The following is a 19088-nucleotide window of genomic DNA, read 5'->3' on the forward strand; positions in this document are numbered from 1 at the left end:
TGAAATAAAGATAATAAAAAGGGGAGAGTGATTGACTCTGGGTTGAAAAGCAAACAAAGGTTAGTTTTATTCCTACTCTTTTTAGCTGGGACATAGTCTTTTGAAGCAGTAGCCTTAGAGAAAGCTTTTTTGTAAGAATTTTAATTGTAAAGAATTAATATGAATTAATGAGGCGTCCTCACATGAAATAAAATGTTCAATCCTGATGACTTGACTTGTTGTTGGTATTTATTTTTAAATTTAACTTTTCTAAGAATGGAGAGTTTTATTCCATATTAGTTCCAGCCACTTTAGTTTTGACCTACATTCCCTTGCTACTGTCTTCTCGGATCTCTCTTTGAATGAGACTGCTGTTTAGCTAAGAAGTAAGGAGTAGACAAAGTTCCACTAAAGTCACTCTCCTAAGCTGTTTTGCTTTCCTTCCTACTCATGTATGCTATCTGGCTGCCTGAGTTGAAAGGAAATTATATTAACCTTTTGCACTATCTAAGTGATCTTATGATAATAAAATACACACTTTCATTCATTTGCTCTATAAGCCCTAATTTGAATCTCTTACATTTATAATTCTGTACTAGTTAGAACCCACAACTTCTCCCAGGTGGGTTTAGTTTGGGGTCTACCAAGGTCAGCATTACTCTCCATTTGTCTCTAGATGTGGTTTGCGGACGTGAAAGTGATGACTTGAACGCTGACCATGGCAAGGCTCGTAAGACTGAGAACGTTTTCAGATGAGTGGCAGCTAAACCGTAACAGAATAAGGGAACCCAAAAGTCCAGGAAAAGGTCTATAGGTGGAGACGAATGCAAATATATCTTGGTCTAGATCCAGTAGGCTGGCAGCCTACTGCCAAATTCTCTTTAACCAAATTTATTCACAAACATAACTGTGTATTGCAAAATTTTTTTAATTAATAGACTATATGTAAAAGTAAATTTTTATAAGCTTGTCCAAAGGTCTTTAGCTAATTGAACAAATAAATGTGTTGGAAAGATTCCCTTCAATCCCCTCTAAATTGAATCGGTCATGCCCCATTCATTGTAAAGGATAGTAGTTTGACATTATTTTAAGGTTCACGTGTTTTATATCTTAGAATAAAGATCATCGCAAGACATTCTTTCCCTGTTTCCCCCCTCTAACTTAGCTTACTAACGTTAGCTTCTAAAAACAGTAAACATGGATTTGACTGTAATTAAGAATTTTAAGACAAAGCAATGACATAACTTTAAACTATGTTATAGGAAGCGTGTGTTCACACTTTAATTCATCTTTGTTTCTGTTTAAACTACATGCCTAAGTTATTTTACACGTAATCGTGGGTACATAGTCTTATTCAAGCTCACCCTTTGTGAATTTTAGCTCCCCATTTATATATTTTGTGGAAACTTTTAAGGATAGAATTTTCCCTTTTAGAATGAAATAAAGCTGCAGGTTTATCCCATATTGTCCACTGTGTTGTCTTTTTATAGTCAGCTGTCAAATATAAAATTCTCGAATCATTGTATTATGATACCTTTGATATTATAGAGGACAGCGAAGATGAAAAGGACGATCATAAAAATGTGCGCCAGCAACGGCAAGCAGCATCCAAAGCAGCTTCTAAACAGAGAGAGATGCTCATGGAGGATGTGGGCAGTGAGGAAGAACAAGAAGAAGAGGACGAGGCACCATTCCAGGAGAGTACGTGACGTTGGCTTGTGCGCTTTGGTCATTTGGTTATGATTGTAGTTTGTGAACTTGATTATTTTGGCATTTTCTGTAATGCTAAATACTACAACCAGTCCCTTATATTAGGTGGATGCTCCCTGTTAAAAGAGATGACTGTGTTGGTAACTCATTAGGTTTTAAAAGTTCAGAGATGCCCATGATTATCTACCATTTGTAATGGTTGCACTCTTTTTTTAATGATGTTCATGTCCAAACACTGAATGAACCTTTGTTAAAGTAACAGTTACGTAGGATGTTGTGATTGAAATTTGCATTTTGGCCTGGTGGCCTGGTTGTAGACCTTCTCCCCCAACAAAAAAATGTTAATAACAGGATTTAGGTATTTTGCAGATTATTTAGATGAGTTAATTATATGTATTTTTGCTTTGTGCATAGTTTTCTTGTTTCATTCATTCGTAGTTGGACCAAAAATACCAGATCAGTTCAGTTTCATTTCCCTGATCTCAACCAGTACTACATGGGAATGATGGAACTACCAAAAGTTGTTTGATGGTTTCAGTTTTTATTCAGACTGAGTGTTTTTTGTTTTTTTATTCTTTCATTCAGCAAATTTTTTTTTTATCATGGATGAAAATTTTTTTTACTTCAGAATATTATGGGGGCACAAACATTTTGGTTACATGAATTACTTTTGTACAGTTTGAGTCAAATTATGTGTGTGTCCATCACCAGATGGTGTGCACTGTACCCATTAGGTGTGAATCAGATTGAGTCTTACCCTTCCTGTTTCCAGCCTCCCCTTCAAACAAGTTAGTCATGTAGCTCTCATGTGAGGTGCTCGCTAAACCCATTTTACAGGTGAGGTCAGTGACAACTCCTATCCGATTGGTAGTGCGGCTACAAATACAGTCCAAGAGTGTTGGACTCCCAAATCCCATCCTCCAGTCATTCTTAGCACTGTCTTCCTTTGTTCACTTGGAAGGATGTGTACTTTAAGTTGGGCATTATTCTTCTTTCCTCTCAGAAGATTCCGGCAGTGATGAAGATTTCCTAATGGAAGACGATGATGATAGTGACTATGGCAGTTCAAAAAAGAAAAACAAAAAGATGGTTAAGAAGTCAAAACCTGAGAGAAAAGAAAAGAAAATGCCCAAACCCAGGCTAAAGGCTACAGGTAAGTTCTGCAGAAGTGAAATTAAATGTACTGCTTTAAAATTTTTGAGAACCAATACTTTCTCTACAGAATTTCTTTATTAGGCATTGGCATTGACCTGATATTTAGCAGGAATACAAAAAATGTAAAAGGATCCCATCTTCTACATCTAGAAGTATAACTTACTTATTAATAAGCCCTCCAAGAGTCTGGTGGGTTTAGCCCTGTTCTTAAACTACTGCCATACATAAGCAAGATTTGGGAATGGCCTCTTTGTTGCAGGCACAATGATAGAAACACTGCATCAACATAGCAGTTACTGCCTTACCCCCCACCCCTGCTGGTATCACAGTCCCAGCAGCTAGCAAAGACTTGAAACTGAAAATGCACAAACCTACAGTAATGTATTTAAATTCCATGTTCTGATCTCTACCCCATCCTCTGTGCTATCAGAATAAGACCACACTTGATGACATGAATTCATTTTCTCTGGTTTCTAATGGGTTCTGCCAGATATTCTTCTAGCTGGAGCTAGTTTGTTAATTAAATCAGAAATCAGTTGGCTCTTGTAAGAGTGATTTTATTCTGGCAAATAGAACTAGTGATTTTTAAACTTTTGGTCATTATTTCTTACTGTTGGGAATGATGGAACTATCAACTATTATTTGATGGCTTCAGTTTCTACTCAGATTAAGTCTTATCCTTCCCTCTTTTGACCTCCTTTTAAAGATAAACAACTTTTATCATAAACAACTTTTAGATTCACAAACCATTAAAAATAATGGACATTTTCTCTAGCATCTTGTTTCTTCGTTATAAGCATTACTGCTAACATAACATTAGAGTGTTGGTAAAAACTGATGGAAATCACTACAGCATATTGCAGTAATTTATCATGACCAGTTTAGAAATTCAGATAGATTTATCTAGGGATAAATGTGTATCCTGGTGCCCACTTTGGATTTTAGTAAGTCTGGATGTTGTTTTGTTTTGTAGCTGATTTTCATTAAAGACATTTTTTCTCTTCCCTTCCCCAAATTGTTATTTTTCTACTTTCAGTGACACCAAGTCCAGTGAAAGGCAAAGGGAAAGTGGGTCGCCCCACAGCTTCAAAGGCATCAAAGGAAAAGACTCCTTCTCCCAAAGAAGATGACGAGGAACCAGAAAGCCCTCCGGAAAAGAAAACATCTGCAAGCCCCCCACCCGAGAAGTCTGGGGACGAAGGGTCCGAAGATGAAGCCCAGTCTGGGGAGGATTAAAAGTGATGATGGTTTGGGGAGAGATTTTATTAAAAAAAGGAAAAAAAAAAAAAGAAAAAAGAGGGAGAAAAAAAAGAACCTGCTTAAGATAGAACATGGTTTTGGCTATGGCTTGACTCATGGGCTTTCAGTGCTTTTTTCCATTTGTTAAAAGTAACATTTTTTCTCTCACTCGCTTTCTCTCTCTCTTTTTTTTTTTTTTTTAAGAAAACCATTGTATGTTTAAGTGTTTAAGTTGCCTTTCTGTTTATTGGTCTCTTTGCCACCACCACCCCTTCCCAATGAAAGCCATGTCCAATTAATCACTGGATTGACTGCTTCATCTTTTTATTCTTAATGGAAGGCATACCACGGTTGTGCAGCAATAAGATTCGAGATGAACACTATGGAAACTGCTTTTTGCTAAATGATAGCAAGTTGAATAGTAATCCAAAACCGTAGAAAGGTTTTAGTTGAAGATGATTGCTTCTTTCTCTACCTGGACTTTTTAAAAATCAATTGTCATCTAATATGAATTTATATGTCTATATACACAAGTATAAATGTCTAAAAAAAGTCATGACTTAAACTTCCACTGATGAGGCAGGTAGGAGATAAAAGAATTCTGAATTGTTACTAAAAGTACTCATATTTTTTACCTTGGGGGGAGGGTGGGGAATGGGGTTACCTGACCTTGTTTGAGGGTGTGCGTTTTCTTTTTTTATTTCATCACTTGTTATCTCAAAGAGATTCGGAGCCAGTGATCCTTTTATCCTGCAACGGTCTTTAAGGAGCTTAAAAAAAGAAAGAGCAGGGGGCTGCCTAAACTGAAATCACTCTTGATTTCACATTTCTTTCTCTAATGATTCATGTTTTAAAAATATATATATATGTATCCTGGTTTTTTTTTTTTTGATGAAATTTTACCAAGGATCCCCCCCAAAATGAAATCATCCTAGAATTTAATTGGCAAGATCAGTCTACACATCACAGTGGATTTCTTCTCAAACTGACAATGTTTAGGTTTTAAGCAAATAAAGTTCCAGTTAATGTGAAACTCAATCACAAAGAGTTGAGATTTTTCCTTTATGATAACAAAGAATTGAAATTCTTTTATGCCATAAAATGTGCGTTCAGATTCCATGAACCATGCTCTGCTTTTATTTGGGGATGGAACATTTTCCTTTCTGTATCCTGATCTTCCCGTTTCTTCATAGAAACATGGTAGGAAGTACATCTGTCCACTTTCTGCTGCTACATGGGACACCACTGCACACCCTAGCCCTGGTGCCTACGAACTCTACTGTAGGACACTATTTTCCTGGCTCTGTTCTTCCCTCCCCATTCTGTCCTTGGTTCGGAGTATGTTAAATGCTGCTCCTAATCAGTTTACTCTTGTCTTTTTAGTTTCTCCCAATCCTCTGCTTTGCTGCTCATGCTGCTTCAAGCAGGAGAGAGGGACTAGGGAAATCCTGCATTTTAGGATTTTTTAGGATCAGCTGCATAAGTGGGACGTGTGCAGTTTACATGCCTTATGAAAGCAGTCAGGAGATCTGTAGATTTGATCCGCCACATCCTGACACCATGAGCTAACGGGAGCAAGGTTTAAGAGTCCTAGTATGCTCATAAATATGAAAAATTAGTGAAATTTAACTTCTGCCTTTTTCCTGCCTTTTAATCTAGATTTGCTTCCTTAACATCCTACTTTGTGGTTTTCTTTCTTACTTTTAAGTGACAGCATATTTTTCTTAGACAAAATGGCTTTCTTGCAAGTGATCCTAGGACTAAAGGTTATTTAAGGATTATTTTTACTCTGATTTTTAAGACACTTCAAGGATCATTCTCACTCTGATTTTTTCAAACACCCAGTGGCAGAGTCATTTCACTGTTGCACTGTGTGTTAAAGAATGCATAAGGAGTTTTTAGTGCGTGGCCAAAAATACAGGGCTTGAACATAAGTAGCAGTTGGATGATTCTCTTTCATGATGGTTAAATTCATAGTTGTAAACTTTGTAATAAGCGTGTTAAAGATTCATCATTTGCTCAAGTGGGTTTGTTCAGGTATTCATTACAAAAAGGTTTATGTTCATATAGTAAAAGACCTATCAGTGTTTCCACCATGCACTTCTATTTTTTAGGAGTTTATAATTTTGTCTTACATTCCTAGTAACATTGGGGCTTTTCTTAGGTTATGTTTCATGAAGATTGGGGGTGGGGGCGGCTCTTAAAACTTCAGCCTCAGATTTTTTTGTGTAACAGTCTCTTTAATATATTAATCTGCACTAACATCTCTGTGATATATGCACATCTTTTAGAGATAATCATGTCTTGTAGGTTACTTGTGTGCATTTAATTGAGCTTCTTATTTAGGGTCTCTTTTAAAATTAATTCATTAGATTGAAAAATGTATTCTGTATTTCTAATAGACTGGACAGGAGGATCTTTGTCCCCGAGTGAGACAGGCTCTGAATAACCTTTGTTTTCTCCACTTTTTATTGATGATTTAAAACACGCTAGTCTTCCCCTCAAATCCTGCATGCAAATTGGAGGATGGTTGTGGTGACTCAACTGGAAACAGGTGCTCAATAGTCAGGCTCGATAGTGATGTCAGGACAACATTAGGAGCTGTAAGCCAATAGCGACTGGCCGTTGGCACCACCTTTGACTGAACTTCCTCTTTTTTTCTAGTGTGCCTATGGTGAAATGGCAATAGCGTTCACTGTCTTATTTCGCAGTGCTCAGGAAGTGGGATGTTAACTTTGAAGGTGCTTGTTTGTGTTATTCGAATTCTCTATGTTAGCTCTGCTAGGTTTCCCTTTACGACATAGGTTTCGGCAGCTATGCTGACTGACACTACATCCTAGTTCTTAAGATTCTTTTTTTCCAGACCCCACCTCCCCAGCTAGACATAGCTGACATCCTACTCAATCTGTCTGTAACTTGCTGCTGCTGTTAGTCCTCCACCTCAGATCAGAGTCGATGGAGTGGGCCCAAAGGATACATTTTCATTTCAGTGATGGTAGGTAGATCTGTCCTGCTTTCTAAAACATCTCCCCCATTTCCTAGCTCCACTCCATATTGATTCCATAAAGGAAAATTAAGGGTGTTTTCTCCTTTAGGGAGGTAATGAGTGGAAATCGATCTTGAGGAATAATAGTTGATTTCCCTTGAAGGAGCTTGGATGTTGATTTTTTTCACAATTAACTGGTTTGCCCCAGTTTAATCCTCAATTTAATACTTCAATTCTTGATCCTGGTTCAAATAGCATTTTCTTATAGATAACAAATCAAGAGTGGAATTGGAGGTTGTACTCCAGTAAAGTTTTTGACTCTTGTGAATATGGTCAGCTAGACTGAACTTAACACATATTTTAATGGTTCTTTTTTTAAATCCATGAACATTCAAGTAACAAGTGGATTTTAGAGTACTGTTTGGGGAAGGGAATAATACTTTTTGTTAACCAAACTTCAGTCTAGAAAGTTGTTTTGAGAGTGTTAGAAAGGCAAGAGCAGAATTTCATACCAGGAGCAAGGAGCAGCGGGAAAGCTTTCTAAAAGATCACGTGGCCATTGTTGCTGTATTGAAGAATGAGTGTGGTCCGAACAGTTCTTTCTTTGCCTGCGTCACCAGTAGCTCCCCTGAAAAGAAAAAACTTTGACCTTAGGAGTTTGGAAAGGAAGAAACCTGACCTCTGGTCTTAATGGCATTTAGACTGAGATACTTTTCTACACATTTCTTGCCACAGGATAGGGAAAATGTAACAAGCTGGTTGCTCTTGAGGTTAGAAAATTATCCATTTCTCTGTGGATGAAGTCGGGTTTAATTTAGAGAGTTGGTTTATATTTGAAGAATTGGGACACCAAGCTATCTATAACCAAGTTTCAGTTTCAACCCATTTTCCCTTTGTCTTGGATAAACTCAATACAACATGATTCATTTTGAATCCCAAATCCATAAGTTACACTTTTTTTTCAAAGCCTAATTCACAAAATTCACAGTGGTGCTGACTGTGTATAACCACTATTGGGAAAAATCCCGTAAACCTGCCTGTTGCCATGCCAATGGGGTGACTGAACTGGTGACATCTGTTGGAGCATGCTTTGTGTGGCTGGTAGAATGCCACAGTGCGCATACACTTTGTACATCAGGGGTGAAGGGAGGGTTTTCTAGATTATTGGGGGAGGGTAAAATTGGGATTTTTTTGTTCCTTTTTCGATGGGGTGTGGGGGTATAGTACTCAGCTTATGCCCTAAAATAACATGTATAAAACCCCCCTGAAATATTGTGTGGGTGTGTGTGTGAGTGTGTGTTTGTATATGTCTGGCAATTAAACCTTTGTCTTCTGGAACTTAGTGAATTCTTTTCTTTTTTTCCCTCCAGAAGTATTTGTTACAAGATTTGTAAATAAGAGCTCTACTTAGTTTGTTTACCATGAACGTGTTGCAGCAAACCTTATGCACCGAATTCCCGCAAGATTTACAGAAAGACTTAAGACTTGCCAGGTTAAGCAACAGCCAAGTTCTCAGTAATTGTTTGCCTTGATTTGTCTTTTAGACTTCATTTTGCCGGCTCTAAAATTCCCAGTCTTCCTTGATTTTAGTCCTTAATTTTTTATATTCTGAGCAGGAAGGGTAAAAGAGAGGAACCTGCTTTAAATGTATTAGTTCCTAGGCTGAGATGGGGCCGTCTCTTCATCCTGCAGTGTTGCTAGATACATGATCAGACACCAGAGGGTTGGGCATTCTTGCAATACCTTAACAGTGCTGAGATCTGCAGCATGGTACTAAGGAAGTTAAAGTTTGAATGTAACCACTTTATTTAAAAGGTTTTTTTTCCTTTAATTTAAATGGGGTTGAAGTGAACATGATTTTGTTGACCATGTTCGTGAATTATAGATGCAACATGCATTGGTAGAATCGTGTGATGGTCTTTTGTGATACTTAATTTTTACATATCCCAGTCTCTGTATGTATCTGCATAGACAAAGAAAAAAAAAAAAACAAACTCCTGCTTTGCTTTCATTGAAGGGTTTCCAGGACTGCGTGTCTGCTCCTGAGCTCTGTTTTAAGTATGTGTATCCTTTGCTTGTATTTTGTATTATGAGCATGTTGGCATTGTCCCCTTTATTTTTTTTCTCTTTTTGGGACATATGAAGCAAGTAATTCTTTTTCTGTATCTTTTTTTCTTTTGTAAACTTTTTTTTTTGTTTTGTTTAAAAATGGCTTTATAAAAGGGCTTTTATAACCCAGATGTGTGCTCTGTGTACTTCTTGTAATACTTTAAAGCAAATACACTGACTTATACAGCTGATTATCTTTGCCCATCAGCTCCCAGTCCGGCCTGACTTTGGGGGGAACCTACTTCCCAAATAAATTATTTAAAAACTTTAACAGTGACTGTCCCTGTTGTTGATAAAAGAAAAACATGTCTCAAAATCAGTCCTTCAGAGCATGGAATCAAGAGGCATGGATTCATCGGTTTTTGATTAGTTAAGGGAACACTGGGACCGGGTCCATGAGGTTTGCAAATTAACATTTTTTCTCATGTGCATATCCAAGGTTATGAAGTACTATGGAGGGCAAAGTTCATTTCAACAATCATAATCATATATAATAAAAGTATTTATATTTGCAAAACATTTGCATTCAGTTGCAAATACCCATGAGAACTACACTAAACCATCTTACAATTTTGAATTAAATGTTACTTCTTTCATGGAAACATGGTACAAAATCCCTCTTTAGAACTGGGCCAATATTATAGCAATTAGGGCTTTTTTCTTTTCAGCTTTTCTCCTTGTTTACATACTTGCTCACTCAAATATTGTAATTGACATGCAAACTCACCTTGACTTTGGAATTTAATGCTTTGTGCATGCTGTTAACTGTCAGTGATTAGCTAACTTTACATTTATTTCTTAATGGTTGTCTCAGGTCAAAGTTGACTTAGGAAAAAAACGTTGACCATCCACTTTTCCTCATAATCTCTAGGTATTTTATGGATGACATTCCAAATTTTATGTTTCAGGACAATGCTGAAGAAACATAGTCTGGTTTAAAGGATTTCAAAAACCATCAAGTGGATAAACGGATGCGTAGAGGTAAAACATGTTTGGAACTACCTTGACTCCTATCCATGAGCGTTAGTTTACAGTACTACACTGTAGTGGTACAGTACTAATTATCTCGTTTAATTTTCCCAACCACTGTGAGATTGGCAAGATGTTTGCTGTTCCTCCAATACTGTAGAAAATACCCTGGTTCAGGTAGGATGAGGTCTGAGGTGCCACGTGATGTGGCCAGCGTGTAGTACAGCAAGGGTTTGAATGAGGTCAGTGTGCTTTCAGTTGTCACAGGGCTAGTTCTAAAGTCAGCTGCCATTATCTTGCATGAATGGATCCCTTGAGCCTTATTCCTGAGATTGAGCTCCTGAGCATTTTGCTATTCTTTAGCGTCTCCATGTAACAGTGATAACTTGAATCAGTCCAATGAGTTACTGGGGAAAATCGGAAACTTCTTTTCAATGAGATACGAAGATTTCTCATTAAATACTTCAGTTAGCTTGAAAATCCCTCTAACCCCTAGACACGAAGGCTCAAATGATTTAAAAGCTTTTATTTTCTGATTGTGTCTCAAGATGGTGACTGTATTGAGGAAAATATGAGTCATCTTGGCTATATAGCGGTTACCCTCTGCCAGTAGAGGGCAGTGTTTGTCCTCCCTGTACTTAATGGAATGCTTGCTCTCCCCGTCTCATTTTTAAGTACTGTGCCCTGGGCTCAGAGTCCACTGTATCACGACACCGTGCCACCTACTTGGGTTACAGAGGTTCTGTGATCAGTGTGCCCCCTTAACATCCTACTATATGCAGCAGCAATCTTTTCTGGACTTTAAATGGAAAATAGGATCTCTTGATTTATGCACATCTGTCCTCTTACGTTGTTCCCTTTTTACGTCTCCCAAGCCTATGTGGATAACATCCCAGAATGAAAGTGCATATTGAGATTTCAAAATGCAGCTATGAACTCTTGGCCCTATTTTGAAACAGGTGTTGCCTTTCTAAATTGCCTTCCAGCTCCAAGCCTTGTTTCTTGCATAAGCAGCACTGATAAGTGTTCACACACAGTGAATACTGAGACTTGTTTTCAAGGTAATGTGGTACCTTGTGTTCCTTAATCTTGGTGGCATGCTTCTCTTTCCTTCTATTAATAGAATGGACAGGTCCCCATTCTGACATGTTTTGGCTGGGTCACCACCAGGAGAAATCAGCATTACTCATGGGTATGCCCCCGTTTCAGTAGTAAAGTCCTGGACGAATACTGTGAAATAAATGTTGTGTTAATTCTGGGGTGAGGAAGTGAGAGGGTCCAGCCAGAGTTTCCATCCTAGTAAAGCAAATAATTAACTTAAAATATAACATAAAATGTTGGAAATCATAGTTTCCCTTGATTTAGCTCTAAGCTGGCACCCAGAAGTGATTTGTTTAGAAAATCTAACTTTAAAGAACAGGTGGATCAAGGAAGAGTACACATATATTACTGTTATTGGTAACATTTTAGCTATTAAATTTAATACACACGCACACACACACATACACACACAAGCCCTTTTATTAGAATGCGTAAGACTACCTCCTTGTCTGATATGCAATGCAATGTTTTTAATAGTTATACTTTTTCCATCTTGGGTAGAAATAGGAATATATAGTCTTTATGTAGTCAGGGCTCTCTTGATTACAAGAGATTAGGGTGGATGGATTAAATCAGACTCTGAAAGAGACAGAAAGTCATTGATCCAAGAAAAATGATGGCCTAAATTTTAGGCTACAATAACTACCAATTTGGTAACTCTAGCTGATGGGTTGTGTGGTAAGAAGTGATTCTCATCTACAATGAACTGAATATGTGTAGTGATATAATTAACAAAATATAGATTGTGGAACACTAGTCTTTACCAAAAAGTGTGTAGAGATAGTAGCATACAGTTGATCCTCACGGTAGCTATAAATCGGTTCTCTTATAGTTCATTAATTCAGCCTAATGAAATAAAAACACAAAGCATTTTAAAAGTATGGTTTTACTTCTGAAGTAGTGAGGAATAATGATACAGTGAAGCTCTTTCATAAGGCACTAAATATCTTTAGGAATCAAGAAAAACTCAATTGGCATTCCATTTAGATCTTGGAACATAATCTGGGGCTTTAGTAACATAACTTCATATCTAATGCATGCCACATCTCAATTACAAACTCCAACCTCCCCTTGTCTTGTCTTTTCCTCCTGCCTCTGACCTAATTTACCACTAACTCTCTTCCCCTTCTCCTTTTTTTTTCTTTTGTTTTTGCGTGTGCGAATGAACAGTTGGTTTCCATGGGGTTAGTGTTTTTGAGGCAAATATATTGTTTATACATGAACCAGGTAGCCCTAGAGGTGGATGGAGAACCAGCTGTTCTGTAGAGACCCACACAGTTGGCCTGAGTACAAGATAAATAGCATTTCCTGGTAAACCTGGTACAATGCAGAGCTTAGATACCAGAGCTCTATTGTAGGGGATGCTGGTATGACTGCAGGTACACAGGATATACACGGTATCTAGTTCAAGCGAGTGGTTGTTGTCCTAGACCTTATACAATGGGCCAGTCTTGGCCCATTAGCAAAGCAGCTCATTCCTTCTCTTGCCCTGCTTTCCCTCATTCTCTTCCCACACACTCAAGTGAAGCAATAAGACCTAATATTTGGGCCAGGCATGGTGGCTCACACCTGTAATCCTAGCACTCTGGGAGGCCGAGGCGGGTGGATCATTTCAGCTCAGGAGTTCGAGACCAGCCTGAGCAAGAGCGAGACTCCCATCTCTACTAAAAAAAATATAGAAAGAAATTAGCTGGACAGCTAAAAATATATAGAAAATATTAGCCAGGCATGGTGGCGCATGCCTATATTCCCAGCTACTTGGGAGGCTGAGGCAGAAGGATCGCTTGAGCCCAGGAGTTTGAGGTTGCTGTGAGCTAGGCTGATGCCACAGCACTCTAGCCTGGGCAACACAGTGAGACCCTGTCTCAAAAAAAAACAAAAAAAAAGTCAAACAAAGACCTAATATTTGGCTCATGGGATACTCTTCTCTACAAGTCAGCAGCATTGGGCAGTCACTGAGAAGCAGATGCCTCTCTCTTTGGGAGATTTAAGTCCAAGAGAGAACACACTAATAATGCCAGACGGTGGAAATGGGAGTTCCTAGAGCACCTGTTGCTTCTACAGGTCACCTCTGAATTAGTCAGCAATATTCATTGACAGTGAAAACCATGGTGACTATATCCCAACCCAAAAATTGGGACCTGTGCTATAATGAGGTGTTTTGTCATGTACGTCAATAGGAAAAACAGTCTCTAATACACAGTTTGGATCTCAGAATATTGGGATGTCCAGGATATTTTTATGGTTTAAGGAACTAAGACATGAAATATTTAAAACTGGATTATTCTAGGGAATTTATGTGAATAGTATAAAAGCTGCAACAGATGTTACACCGCGGAGTTGAGACTAGCACATAATGCTCACTATAGCATGAGTAGTCCATCCTTTGCTTTATTTGAACTCCCAATCACCTTTCCTCCTCTGCTTCCTTGCTTTGGAGAAGCTTTGTGGCCGGTGGCGGATGAAGTCAAAAGATCAATTTACAGGGTGATCTTGGGTAAGTCACCTACCTGCCCTCCCCTCGCCCTGTGCGCTTTTCCTTTTTATATAAGGGAGATAATAAGAGACTGATTCTCCTCTGCTTCAAAAGGACATTGTGAGAGTGAGTGAGGTTATGTGTATTCACTGCCTGGAAAACAGGCTCTCTGTGCACGTAAGTTGCTGTTGGCGTTGTAGACCAACTAGCCTCAAACAAAAGCAGCGATGTGCTTCCAGACAAGGTATATGGCTGCAAAACCTCATTCCTGCAAAACCGAAATCCTTTTAGCTTGTGTCTTAAGTACAAATGAGTTATTTATTACTAAGAACACTCTTGCAAAAAGGTAAACTTTAACCAGCCACCATATAGGGTGGTTTTAAAGGGAAGGGGAGAGTGGCAGTAAGCTCTCAAGTCACCTGCACTAGTAAAAGTTTTTTTCTTCTCTTTTCTTTTTGTGAGACCAATCATAAAACAGCATAGTAAAAGTTTTTTTTTCTAGTGTATGTACACAGAACTGTTGACTGGAGTTTGAATGTTTCCCCCAACTTCTCATAGGAAAAAAAAAATTTTATTCAATGGTTTCAAACGTGTTCCTAGTTATGGGGTGTATATGACGAGTGAGAGAACATTCATTTGGACCGGAAAACTGATTAGAGATACTTGTTGGGAGGCTTTTTTCCATATATAAAATCATCATATTTTTGGGTCCTTGGTCTTTCAAGTTTAATACCAGAAAGGAAGCCACAAAACTATCTATTAGAGCCATGATCGGGGACAGATCAGGGCTCAGCTGAACTGTTTTACTGATGAAATGGGACATCCTGTGTTCTCACGATACTGAAGCCTCACTAGAGTGCTTTTTGGTGGGGGCCTTATCAGGAGACCCTTTTGTAGACTAATAGCAAGTTGGCAACTGAACCCCAGGAACCCATCCATTCTCCCCTGCAAATTCTCTTAAATCTTTAGGAAGAAATTTCAACATAATGAAGATGGCTTTAAAAAAAAGTTTGATTTATGTACACTGAGTAACAGACTGTATAAATAACAAAATTTTGGTCAGGAGCCTGTTATCTTGTAATACCCTCTTCCGTCAGACTGTTAAGAACATCATTTGTGCTTCTTGGGTAGATAAGATAACTCCTAGAAATCTAAAGTTCCTCTTGTCATGTTATCTTGCTGAAAGAGGGAGAAGTGGTCATTTGGCTTTAGTAAAATTTTCACTTGTCTCAACCCAATTACTATCGCTGAGTTCTGTTAATGTGCATAACGCATGCTTCCCCCTCATTAGGCATTTTGGACAAGTGTCAGCATTTAAGGTCGTGAGAACTGGATTTTTACCCCCCTCTTAAGACTATGGTATTAAGAAAACTTAACTGAAAACTAGGGTAGCATTCTTCCTCCGGGCTTAGCTTTCACAGCTTTCTTGTGGAGCCAGAATGCGAGCCTGGTCAGAGAGAAACACACGTACACAGGGCAGACCCTCAGTATGGAAGCATCCAGTGAAGCAGCGGAGTGAGAAATAAGGAGCTCTGCTTCCTGAGCCCCCTTTCTCTACCCACTTGACAAGCTAAGTCAGGTCTTTTGATGTCAATTAGACATTCGAAAGAAATTTCTTTGTTTTGGGGTTTTTGTTTTTTTATGTTGTTAGTATAAAATTCTTAGTTGAGAATACACATCTTCATTTGCTAATCGATGTGGCAGAAGAGAGTAGAGAGGCTAATAAGTAAATATGATGGTTATATGCATTGAAAATCACGGTATTAAAAATTCTACAGTTTAGGCTGGGTGCCGAGGCCCACACCTGTAATCCTGGCACTTGGAGAGGCCATGAAGGGAGGATCGCTTGAGGCCAGGAGTTTGAGGCAGCAAAGTGAGACCTCATCTCTACAAAAAATAAAAAACTTAGCCAGGCGTGGTGGCACACTCCTGTAGTCCCAGCTACTTGGAAAGCTGGGCCAGGAGGATCGCTTGGGCCCAGGCGTTTGAGGTTGCTGTGAGCTGTGACGTCACTACTGCACTCCAGCCCACGCAATGCAGTGTGAGACCCTGTCTCAAAAAAAAAAAAAAAAAGAATTCTGCTATTTAATATTCTTTGGCTGTTCATAGGAAAAATGCTTAAAATCAGTGGTTCTCAAAATGTGGTCCTTGAACCATCAGCTGGGAACTCGTTTGAAATGCAAAATCTTGGGCCCCACCCCAGATCTATTAAATCAGAAATTCTGGGGATAGGGCCTAGCAGTTTTGATTTAACAAGCCCTCCAGATAATTCCGATGCCCACAAAAGCGTGACAACTACTACTAGTTTAAATCATGTCGAAGGATCAGCTGGACTAATCCTTATCCTGTTCTTATTGGAAAAGGCGACGTGGCCTGAGTGATATTGAGAGAGACCAGTTTTTGTACCATCTGGGTTTGGTTTAACAGCACCAGCTAAATCCTATAGTCGCATCCTCTTTGCCTGGCCTGGAAATAATTGTCTTCGTTCTTGGATGTTTCATCCCTCTGTTGGAGTCAGCAGAGATAGGACTGGTGCTTCTCTCTTTGGTGAATCCCACCGTCATTTACCTCCTCTGGCACCTGTTTTCTATCCTGTGACTTAAGAATCCTGGCTGCTATTGGACTTCCTACAGATTCAGGCCTTGGGTCCTCTTTTTCTTTCTCTTTCTGGGCCCTGAAAATGTCTTTGACAAACCACAGGTGTCCATGTTCAAGAGAGGAGCAGAGAGGCCAGGGGCCTCTCCTGACCCTTCCTCCTCTGTATGTGTCAGCTCCTGCAGGGTGATGATCAGATTCTCAAAAACCTGGGCCCTGTTGCTCTCATTGTCACGGGTTTCTTTTGAGTGGCCCTCCTCACCACGATATGAACAGCGGATTGTGTGTTTTCGCTTCCTGGCTCTACGAACATCCCCAGGACCATCATTCTTTTGCCAAGTAACATCCTTTATTAATCTACATCCCACCCTGGAACACTCATTTGGGTTGTTAACTTTTACTTCTTCCAACCCTGTCTTAGTATTAATAACAGTAGCTTCTGTCTATTGAGGGCCTACTATTATATGTTCAGGGCATCATCTTGAGCACTTATCAGGCCTTGTATCATTGAATCCTCACCATAGTCCTATGAGGTGCAGGTAAGATTACTATCCCCAATTCACAGAGGAAGAAACTGAGATCTAGAGATGGTTAAACAACAAAACCTGCAGCCATACCACTCTGCAACCTTTTTATTGACTGAGATCAACACTGATCAATTGCATTTTGGTTCCCTTCATTTGCTTCCCAGAATATCCAGCCTCTAGCAGAAGCGTCAGGGAGCAGGGAATTGACCAAAGATAGATGAAAATAGAGATAGAGTGGGAAAAACTCTAGACAGAAAGTCAGGGACCTAGGTCCAAGTTCTGGTTCTCCACTAACCAGCTGGGTCCTTGGCAAGACACGGAACCTCCCAGAGTCTCAGTTTCTGAGACTTAACTGGGTCAGTAACATCTACTTCTCGGGTTGTTGTGAGCATCACACGTGAAACTGTCTAGCAAAAGACGTCACAGTGATATTTTCCCCCCGGGGGACGAGAAGTTAATGATGCAGCAATAGCAGAAACAAGAGCAGCCTTGGTTGCCGAACCACAGTGCCTTTCATTCTTGCTGCGGAGGGAAGTTATTAATACCTTTCTCCGATTGTGCTTTCTCTTGAGGGTGGGATGATGGTGTAATCTAGGTAAATAAAGGGAAGGGAGGGAGGCTTGGGAATCACACAGCCAACATATCTCAGCGTTCCTGACTGCCTCCCCCTGTGCTTCCTTGCGTACCTTGTTTCAGACGCTGTTTATTTATGCCGGTTACGTGAACTATCTGGCAAACAACATGCTTCTTATGTACATTCTGATATTTGCGGATGGAGCGGGACAGGTCTCTGCTGGAATGCCCTGACATTCAGGAAGGGCGCAGGCCAGGCCTGCCTCGTGACAATGCTCTCTTGGCTGGTCAGATCTCCCTGGGTAGGTGGTGGGTGCTGGGTGCTGGTGTATGATGGAAACCGTGGGTAACAAGTATCCCTCGTGAAACGTTTAATAAGGGAGCTCTGCCTACGAAGCAGGACCATCATAAGGGCTGGGGGGCAGGGATGGGTTGGGAGTGCTGTGAGATCCCACTTAGCCCTCTCTCTCTCTAACGCTACGGTAGATTCTAAAAAGGAGGAAGGGGAAGGTAGCAGGCAGCGAGGTACAGAATAATCCCACATGGCTCTCTTGTTCCTTTTCTCTTGCTCTCTTGGAGCAGATGACTTGAGTCTGACTGAGCCTTGGCCAGAGGAAGACATAGAGGCCACACTGGATAGTTCCCATCAGTCCAGTTTTAGCAAGCCTCCATCCTGCACAGGGGCTCGGCGGAGTGTTGGGGGAGGCTGGAATTTACCTCCACACCTAGCTGGACAGACTGATTGTCAGCCTAGTAGAGCTGTGGGGTCTCGGTCTTGGGGGAGGGTGGGAAGAGCTGATGGTGAGTGGAAAGTGAACCAGAAACATGAAACAGGAAGAAAAGGACCACAGGGTAGGACCTCCCTCCAGGAACTCAAGCTGCTCATGGCTGGGGGTGGTCCTATGCCCACCATTCTGAAGGGGAACGGTGGATGCTGGGGTCTGAAGAGGAACCTCGCACCATGCTGGCCTAGAGACCCCTCCCCTTCAGCCTGGCTACCACGCTCACTATTTGCTCAGTGCAAACTTCCAGAATAAGCAATGGTGACCAGGCAGGTGGGGCGGTAATCTTTACTTACAGGATATATTGTCTTATTATTTGGATATGTTTCTCCCTAATGTGTCACTATAGAAGGAAATGAAAGCTGATATGCCGGCTAGTTTGAGAACAAATTTCTTTTTTTTACCATACAAATGTTTCTATTTTATTGTTCCTTCTTATAACAAAGGGAAGAAGGTAAAACCATAGATGGCTGTCTCTTCAAATAGCCCCCTCCCTGCCTCGTGCAAACTGCTTGATTTGGAGGCACTTGCAGGGTGCCCCCTCCCCACGATGAGACTGGGTGGGGATGGGGAGAGAGAAATGGGGAACGGAGGGGACAGGTCTTTGTGGAATGAGGACAAATTTCTTAATAGTGGCGAGTTTTGCTTTCATATTTTTCTTTGAGAGAAGAGAAGTTGACCCAAAGCAACCAGGAAGTGCTATTGAGTTAAGCAGACAGTTTCGTGGGTTTTCTTTTTTTCCTTTAAGGGGAAGAGAGGAAAAGTTTTGTTTTTTTTTTTCTTTTTTTTTTGGAGACAGAGTCTCACTCTGTTGCCCTGGCTAGAGTGAGTGCCGTGGCGTCAGCCTAGCTCACAGCAACCTCAAACTCCTGGGCTCAAGCGATCCT

At 40.1% G+C, this 19088-nt stretch overlaps 1 protein-coding gene across 1 annotated transcript in view; it reads left to right on the top strand.

Moving 5' to 3' along the window:
* The window catches only part of NUCKS1 (nuclear casein kinase and cyclin-dependent kinase substrate 1), a 31654-nt gene extending 22347 nt beyond the window's left edge, over positions 1–9307 (top strand). Inside the window, exons 4-7 of the mRNA XM_012657830.1 lie at positions 706–709; positions 1470–1680; positions 2693–2842; positions 3881–9307. Of these exons, the coding sequence (XP_012513284.1) occupies positions 706–709; positions 1470–1680; positions 2693–2842; positions 3881–4080 (565 nt within the window). The 3' untranslated portion in view covers positions 4081–9307. The remainder of the gene's footprint in view (positions 1–705; positions 710–1469; positions 1681–2692; positions 2843–3880) is intronic.
* The last annotated feature ends 9781 nt before the right edge of the window (positions 9308–19088 follow it).

Source organism: Propithecus coquereli, unplaced genomic scaffold (assembly GCF_000956105.1).
Source record: "Propithecus coquereli isolate 6110/MARCELLA unplaced genomic scaffold, Pcoq_1.0 Scaffold563, whole genome shotgun sequence".
Taxonomy (NCBI): domain Eukaryota; kingdom Metazoa; phylum Chordata; class Mammalia; order Primates; family Indriidae; genus Propithecus; species Propithecus coquereli.